General features: G+C 45.5%; 2 protein-coding genes across 2 annotated transcripts in view; one reads left to right on the plus strand and one right to left on the minus strand.

Moving 5' to 3' along the window:
* The window catches only part of NUP35 (nucleoporin 35), a 7,092-nt gene extending 2,518 nt beyond the window's left edge, over positions 1-4,574 (plus strand). Inside the window, exons 3-8 of the mRNA XM_005430189.2 lie at positions 1,440-1,500; positions 2,100-2,241; positions 2,613-2,682; positions 2,774-2,902; positions 3,738-3,905; positions 4,266-4,574. Coding sequence (XP_005430246.2) covers positions 1,440-1,500; positions 2,100-2,241; positions 2,613-2,682; positions 2,774-2,902; positions 3,738-3,905; positions 4,266-4,343 — 648 coding nt within the window. The 3' untranslated portion in view covers positions 4,344-4,574. The remainder of the gene's footprint in view (positions 1-1,439; positions 1,501-2,099; positions 2,242-2,612; positions 2,683-2,773; positions 2,903-3,737; positions 3,906-4,265) is intronic.
* A 1,963-nt stretch (positions 4,575-6,537) lies between these two features.
* LOC115948904 (maestro heat-like repeat-containing protein family member 6) overlaps positions 6,538-8,751 on the minus strand; it is a 4,558-nt gene continuing 2,344 nt past the window's right edge. Inside the window, 7 exon segments of the mRNA XM_031064591.1 lie at positions 6,538-6,743; positions 6,994-7,050; positions 7,137-7,239; positions 7,498-7,599; positions 7,754-7,909; positions 8,036-8,212; positions 8,467-8,676. Of these exon segments, the coding sequence (XP_030920451.1) occupies positions 6,538-6,743; positions 6,994-7,050; positions 7,137-7,239; positions 7,498-7,599; positions 7,754-7,909; positions 8,036-8,212; positions 8,467-8,676 (1,011 nt within the window).

Here is an 8,751-nt window from a genome sequence, read left to right on the forward strand (position 1 = left end):
CAGCAGGAAATGAAAAATGCAAGTGATCCTCAGTTATGCAAGTCAGTTATGTTCTCAAATTCAGCTTTGTTTGTCAGCTTTTCGCTTTCTTGTAAGTTTATTGGGCTGCTGATTGCCAGAAGGACCCTTCCACAGCCTGAAAGGAGGTTGTAGCAAGGTGTAGGCTGGTCTCTGCTCCCAGGTAACAAGTAATAGGACAAGATAAAATGGCCTCAGGTTGCACCAAAAGAAGTTTAGATTGGATATCAGGAAAAATTTCTTCACTGAAAGGGTGGTCAGGCATTGGAACAGGCCACCCAGGGAAGGGTTAGAATCACCATCCTTGAAGGTGTTCAAAAATGTGTGGAAGTGACACTTGGGGACAAGTGTCCCCAAGGGGTTTAGTGGTCAAGATGGCAGTGTTAGGTTAATGGTTGGACTCGATGATCTGAGATCTTTTCCAACCTTAATAATTCTGGGTTTCTGTGATTACTTTTTAGAAGGCAATAGAGGCACTTATGGAAACAGAAGGAATTTTCTTTCTGAATAAAATATCTAGTTGGGGTTAATTTTGAAAGAGAAACACTGAAATTTCTACGAGATGAATTTTATAATAAGCTCTGCTGCTTAACTGACTGATGAAGCATTACTAGGTCCTTTTTCACTGAACTCTTCTGATGCAAGGAGAGCGCTTTAAACTGAATGAGCAGTCTTTGTATTGAGTGTTGCCTTCTGAAAAGTTTATTCTGATAGCTGAGGTTCTCTGTGAAGGACAGAATCCTATGGTGTCTTAAAGGACTGGATATTAAATTTCAAAACAATGTTGAGCAGCTATCAGAACCTATGTTGCTAGGTCTACAGGTACTCCAGGCTATTCCATCTTGTATCTAAGAAATGCCATAATTCAGGCTAAAAGTAGACTAAAATTGTTTTGAGTGTTGAAATCCTATGTTAAAAAGAAAACAACTGCTACCATCTAAAACTCAAAGTATACTTTCCTTCTATGCACTAAATAGTTGAGCAAGAAAGTAAGTCTAGTAATAGTCTCCATGCCAGGGAAGGTTATGTTTCCATGATTTCTGAACCCTTTAGGCAGTGAAAATGCTGATAAAATTAGGATACTAATATCCTTCCCATCAGGATGCATATGAATGTGTGAATTATTACAGTGCAGCAATAGTGACATGGCTATTTTAAGAAGGTTTCTGAGTATTGATACTTAAAGCTACTTTGTTTCACAAAGCATATGTCAAATATGCTGTCAAATAACTTTTCATTAATAGCTCTTAGTAATCTTTTGTTAAATATACATGCAAATATCTGTTCTCTAAAAAGTTAGGAATAACTTAAGGCAAATAATTAATATTATTACCTGAATGTTTAAATCACTTGAAAATTGTCTCTTGATCTGAGCAATATACCTATAAGAATAATTTGTTACTTTCTGTATATTAATGCAGGCCAGCTTTACTTTATCACAGAGCCCATCCACTGGAATTCTGCCATCAACTCCAGGAGCAGGTAGATGTCCTGTCAAAATTTCTATTCTCTTTTTTTACTGCTTTCTTTAATATAGAAAAATCATCACTGTTCAAGCTACATCAGTTCCTTGCTAGTTTATGAAGAGGTGGTATATTTGTTAGCTTTTCAAAAGGTGTGTGGGTATGATTAGGAAATAATTATTCATTCTGAGACTGAATTTCAAGCAGCTTTTCTTGTTCCCTGTTCCAAATGTGGTATTGAACTGAGCACAGAGGTGGTTGTAATTGAGTGAAGAAGCTGAGATTGATGGATTGCCTTCCATCTTCACAAGGTTTGATATCTTGTGTATGAACTGGTGGCTTCTTGCTAAGCTTTATTGTGTTGGCCTGTTCCTATTTGGCAACTGTATTAAGCTGTTGGTGTTTTGAAGTCAAAGAGAACACTAGGCTGCTAGTCATAAAAACTTCCTAGTGTGTTTGCAGATGTGAAGCTATGATTGACTTACTTGTTCTGTGAGTAAATCCCCATCAGATTCTTCCACATACAAGTGAAATGCTTGACACTGAATTTATTCTTTTACAATAAATCTCTGTCTTGCAAAAGAAAATTTGTTCAGCAATACCATTTCAATTTAACAGCTTCAAGCATGTTCAGCCCTGCAAGCATTGGGCAGCCTAAGAAGACTACTCTGTCTCCTGCTCAGCTGGATCCTTTTTATACTCAAGGTGATTCCCTTACTTCAGAAGATCAGCTTGATGACACATGGGTAACTGTATTTGGGTAAGTTGATTTCCAAAGTATTGGAAAAACCTGGGTGAAGTCTTTACAGCATATGAGAGACATACTGGGACATTGATGTTGTCTGGCATTGGTATGTATTGCAAGTACAGCTATGGTTAAAGCAAGCAAACACATACATTTCAGTTAGGCATCTTAAATTGAGCTACACATTATTTTTTCTAGTTAGAAAGGCACCATTCTGCTGTTGGGGTGTGTGGTAAAGTGCCTAGAAGGTGATATTTCTCAAGTCACTGCTTCTGATATTACAGTGCTCTCTTCTGGATTTCTGTAAAGGCTTCATAGGGTTGTATCTTAACACCTGAATTTTTAAACCACTTATAATTTTTTGAGTACTTTTTTCTGTCTTTCAGATTTCCTCAAGCATCAGCTTCCTATATTCTACTACAGTTTGCTCAGTATGGAAACATATTAAAGCATGTGGTATGTCTTAGTTTGACACTTATGTCAGAAAACATTGTGAATTAAGCATATAAAAAACTACATTTCACAATTTTCACTTAATCTCATTCAGATGTCCAACACAGGAAACTGGATGCATATTCGATATCAGTCTAAGCTTCAAGCCCGGAAAGCCTTAAGCAAAGATGGAAAAATTTTTGGTGAATCTATCATGATTGGTGTCAAGCCTTGTATAGATAAAGTAAGTTAATAATTGCTTTTAATTCAAAGGCACTCTGCTTTTGGCCTTGCTTTTTATTTTCCCTGATGTGTTTAATTTCTTTTTTCTTTTGGAATTGCAAATTGTAGGCAGTTCATCTATATAGATATAGTCTGTTACACATTTACATAAGTTTTTTCTTAAATACTTGTCAATATTTCCTGCTGAGAAAGACCATTATGAGTAATCTCTGTGCTCCTTGGAAGTTACAATGCACACAATTATATTGCCATACAAGACAAGGAAGTGAAACCATAATGTAAAACACAATTGAGATAAGTTTCCTGACTGGAATTTAGGGCCTGCAGTAGATACCTAATGGTAGATTAAGACTGTTGCTACTCCTAATTGTACCTCTCTATTTTTTATGTGACTATGTGCTTCTGGCTCTTGAATTTATCTTAGTACTTTGGATTGAAAATTTGTTAGCAAGGAAATCCCAATCCTGTTTTCCCACCTGCCCCTATAAAAACATGTCACTCTCTTGTAAGTAGTAGTTGGGGGTAGACATGACTGTCTTGTAGTCTTAATATCAACATGAGTTATTAGTGTGTAGGTATTGGCAATATCCTGACCTTTAATGCTTGCAGCCCTTTGCAGTGAGTGCTGTACATTAGCTTAAGAAAATAACAGTCATTCCTCAGTCATTCTGCACAGATTTTTTTTTTTGTCTCCTTTAAGGATATATGATACTAAAGAGTAATGGGATCCAAATATGTTTTATCAAAAAAATTCAAATAGTAGATAACTTTAGATGATAAAGGTTGGAATACTGCTTTTCAGTATTTGTTTACATTATATTAACCCTCTATTTAAGAGTCTGATGGAGAACTTTGAAAGAAGCTCTACATCCTCAATGTCTTCGATTTTCACTCCACCTACAAAATCTGCTGGCACACCAACACAACTTGCAAATAACAGTGCAAGGATTTCTACCATGAGACCTCTGGCAACAGCATATAAGGCTTCCACTAGTGACTATCAGGTATTTTAAAGGAAACAGAAACATGTGTTTTTGTGTTGTCTCCCCTTACCTCTATAGGGCTGTGCAGGCAGACATTAGTTTCAATGTGACCTTTACCTTTTCTGTCAGCTCTTTAATGACGTGGTTCCAGTACAAGCTCAGTCTGTTCAGTCTCTAAAATAATAACAAAAAAATACTCAATTAATGACTTGGCTCTTTTCCAGGGATTAAGGGCTTGATTTGAAGAGATTTCGAACATATTTTGTCAAAATATAGTAGCACTTAGGAGAAGAAGAAATAAGTGCTTAGTGTAAAAACTATTAACTACATGTTGACTGATGGTTTGTATTTTCTCTTTTTGTTTTTCTCCCTGCCTTCTAGGTGGTTTCTGACAGACAAACTCCTAGGAAAGATGAAAGTATTGTATCTAAAGCAATGGAATATGTTTTTGGCTGGTAACATACAAGAGGAAGTAACACACTAAGCTGGTCAGGGTCTGAACTATGCTACTGGCATTTGTAGTTAGTTGTATAACTACTGGTGGCAGTATTTTATCTTACCTAGCACCTGGTATGCCTTCAGTTTATTCAGAAGACATGTAGCTTGCACTTTAAATTATGGCAGTGGACACATGGTTTTACAAACTGAGTAAGTGTAAATAAAAGTGCTTTACCCCTGTTTGTTCTCTGATGGCATGATTGTGAAAAAATTCTGTGTCATTAAGAAAAGCTGTCTGAACCCAGCAGCCTGTCAGTTCCCTGAGGGAGAGGTGGGCAGGACTGGAATACATCATTTTATTCAGCCTCTAATCAATGATTGTGCCTTTGGTTGTGTTTAAAGCCAAAGGGGGAGCTGCTGTCTCCAGTGAAACAAAACTCCTTCCTCAGCTGAAAGGTTTTCTAGCAGCACTGGGAGGTCAGGCTGCTCTTCCCCAGCTCCCTGTTTCCAACAGCGGACAGTTTGTGTGTGCTCTTCCCTTAAGGCAGCTGAGGGCAGCTTCTGTCTGTGCAAGCTGTTATGGCTTTGGGATGGAGGCAGAGGACCTCAAGGAGGCCCAGAGGAGGCCAGCAAGGACCAGGAAGCGGTCCAAGAACTGGAGCATTACACTGACAGCCTGGGAGAACTGGGAATGTTCAGCCTGAAGAAGGCTCCAGGGAGCCCTTAGAGGCCTTTCCAGGGCCTAAAAGGGCCTCCAAGAGAGCTGGAAAGGAACTTTGGACAAGAGCCTGGAGGGACAGAGGGAATGGCTTCCCACTTCCAGAGGGTGGCTTTAGATGGGATATTGGGACAGTCCTGTTCCTATTTCTTTGAGCTACAAAATCTAATCAGCTGATATATCCACATTAGATCCAAATCCAGAGGAGGGAAGGTAAAGATGGATTAGTCCAATTCTAATGGAAGGTGTCCCTGCCCATAGCCAGGCAACTGGAACTACAGGATCTTTAAAATACTTTCCAACACAAACTGCCGGGGGATTCTGTGATTCCCAGAGCTGAGAGAAAAACCACAATTGTACTCAAGTTCTCAACTGCTGAGCAAACATCACAGCATCAAAGGAGTTTTAGGACTCCAGCTTAGCCTTATATAGTCACCATACCAACTTACCAGTCTCAAATTCAGCATCTTTGTTGTCACTGCAGACTCTGGAATTGGTGCAAGTTCCTTATCCCAACATTAGGTAGCCCGAAGGCAGCAGAACAGGCACTGGCAGAGCCAGAGGAGCTCTTTCTTGCTGGAGAAAATGACATATTTAAACTGCAAAAGGGTAGATTAGGGTTAGATGCTCCTGTAAGCACCTTCCAGGACTCTCCACTGTGCACGGAGCACTTTTCATGCCTGTTCTGAACAGTCTTTGGAAAATAGAGCACAACCTGACTGGGATTGGCAAACCCCAAACACAGGAGGAGGAAGAAGCAGCAGCTGTTCTGCAGCCATGCCCAAGAGAGGCTGGAAGGGTCTCCTCCCTCTGGTCTCACTTGGTTGGGCTCCTGACTGTGTACGAGGCAGGAGCTGTAATTCCTCAGTTGTGGAGACCAGAACCTCACCCAGGATCCCAGCACTGCTGGACAGCGCTCAGTGCAGTGGGACAGTCGTGTGTCAGCCCCTGTACTGCTGCTTCATTTTTAGTACACCCAAAGCTCACTGTAAATCAGGGTGGTCTCTGGTTCTGCCCTCTTCCTCTCCCTTTGTAGGGAAGGACCACTGCTGTGCTTTCAAGGAACCTATTCTTGAATAACTTCCAGCATTCCAAGCTCCTTTAGCCCCAGTAGATGCTTGCCATGGAATCCCTCACAGCTGGATTCAGGAAATACTGAAGTTGACTCTTCTAAAATCCAGGCTCTTCGTCCTGCTGCTGACCTTCAGTGTACTCAGCAAGACCCTTAGGTCTTTCACAATGTTGTGACACCAGACCTTCAGGGCAGGGACATTTCCAGCCTGATGTGCTTTGCTTCTCTGCACAAAAGGCAGCACAGAAAAGAACAGCAGGATGGGGCCTGTGTGCTCCAGGGCTCAGGTTTTCATCCACTTCAGCTCCACAAAGATACAAATGAGGTGAAGAAGCTGAAACGTTTATTAATGGCAAAGCTTGGGAGAAGGGAACAAGCAGGTTCTGAAGGCCGCAGGGAGGGACAAGTAAAGAGGGAAGGCGAGCTCAGGCTTGCCCAGCATCAGCTGGGCCTGGAGCTCCAGCTGCTGTCCTCTGATCTCCAGGTTGTTTCCTCCTGCATGGGATCTGCGGCTGTCCTGGTTGTCTCAATCCAGAAGATGAACTGAGTGATGCAGCTCTTTCGTCCAACATGACTTGAACAATCAGGTTTGTGTTGGAGGGGCTCTCATCTGTGCTAAGGGCTTGAAGGGCTGAAAGAAACAGAGCCATGGTCAGAGGAAAGCCCCTGAAAGGACCGGCCCACTCAGCTCTTGCCATGGCCTGAAGGAAGCAGGACACAAGGATCAGCTGAAAGGTGCTGGTCACAAATGACACATCTCTGAAAAGGCTCCGTGCTCTCCCGATGCTGCCCCTAGTGTGCACAAGGAGCGGAACCCGCCACAGCCGGGGCAAGGATTGCAGCTTCTCCTGGCAGCTCCCACTGACAGCCCGTGGCCTCACCCTCACAGATGAGCTGCAGCTCCTCCCGCTGTCCTCTCATGAGCATCCCGGCGATCCCTGGGAACACAGAACCTGTCACGGCCCTGGCCCGGATCCCGAGGCCATGGGGAAGGGAAGGAGCGAGACCCGGCTTGGTGGCTCACCAATGGACCTGACGGCCGCCTCTCGCAGGGGCTCCTGTGGGCTCTGCAGGTACGGCAGGGCCAGGTGCAGGTGCTCGGCCGCTCGGCACCTGTCCTCTGCCAGCTGCAGAGAGCGGCAGGGCACAGAGGCAAAGCGTTATGCGGGCCCTGCCCCTGGGCTGGGCGCTCCCTACAGCCCCCCCTGCCCACAGAGCCCTGAGGCCCCGCGTACGGCCCAGGCAAGGGAGCGGTGTGCAGGGCGCAGGCCGGTGCCCCTGCCTGCGGCACTGGGCAGGGGCCACAGCTGCCAGCCCCACAGACTGGGCACCGTGGGCAGGCGGCTTCTCCAGGCATTGGGCTGGGGATTCCAGCCTGTCCTTACCACGTGCTCAGCGAAGCTCCACGGGTCGTCCATCTTCAGCAGCTGTTTCAGATCCCTTCTCTTCAGGAAATTTACTGCACACAGCAGTGTTTCCCGAGAGGCCTGCAGAGCAGCAGAGACCCAGAGATGGCACCATAGCCCAGGGCACAGGACCCACATCTCTGTGTCAGGGCCAGGAGGAGGTTGGAGCCCGTCAGGTGCCAGGGGGTGGGGAGGCAGATGAGCCCCCTCCATGGGGACACCCAGGAGGCCTCACCTGTGCTACACGCCGGTTCTCATCGTAGCAGTGGAAGAAGAGAGGGAGCAGGCTCTCGCTCACATGAACCTTCAGGGCCTTTTTTCCCTTTTCCACTACTGATTCCATCACATCTTTGTAGAGGCCAATGGAGAGCCACTGCACATGACTATTGTCCTGTTGGAAAGGAAAAAACTCAGCACTGGATTCTTCAGGACCCCCTGTGCACAGGCCCAAGAGGCCACAGGGCACCACACTTCTGGGCAGCACGCAGGGGCCACGGCTGGGGGCACAGAGCCTTACACTGTCAAAGAGGGGCCGGAGTGCCTCAGCCAGTTTCGGGGCGGTGGAGCAGGATGTTAGGATATCCTTGTTCACGAGTATATTTCTGAACACAGTGAGACTCATCTTGACCACCTCTATGTCTTCATTCTTCAGGAGCTCCATAAGGGGTTCAGACAGGCTGCACATTTTTTTGGCCTATGTGGAACACAAGGCTGTGCTGCGAATCCATGAAAAGCTTCACCACCAACACTGCTCCAGCAGTGCAAGCCCACCCGCCTGCCATGGAGTCTAGAGGCCAAAGGCCTGTCCCGAAGCACTCAGGCAGCTGAACAGAGAGCCTGGAGAGCTGGGAGCAGCTGCCACAGCTGCCAAAGCCCAGCCAAGCCCAAGGGGCTGCTTGCCCCAGCCCCACGCTGCCAGCACAGCTTCTGCTGCTGCTTCCTTCTCACCACTGAGGGGTCTTTGCTGAGCACCATGAGGCCTTTGAGTGCCAGGCGTCGCATCTCCATGGACTCGCTCAGCAGGTGCTTTGTCAAGAGCTCCAGGACACTGCTACCCCATTCATTCAAATCCAGGCAATCCAGGACCTGAAAGGCACAGAGCAGGCACAGAGCAGTGACAGAGGTGCCCAGCTGGCAGGAGCTCAGAAGTGCACAGGGCTGAGCCAAGGCAGCAGCAAAGGGCACAGGCAGCGTCCCAGGCAGCTGCGGCTATGAGAGGGCAGAGGGGCGGGA

This window comes from Geospiza fortis, unplaced genomic scaffold (genome assembly GCF_000277835.1).
Source record: "Geospiza fortis unplaced genomic scaffold, GeoFor_1.0 scaffold706, whole genome shotgun sequence".
NCBI classification, from domain to species: Eukaryota; Metazoa; Chordata; class Aves; order Passeriformes; family Thraupidae; genus Geospiza; species Geospiza fortis.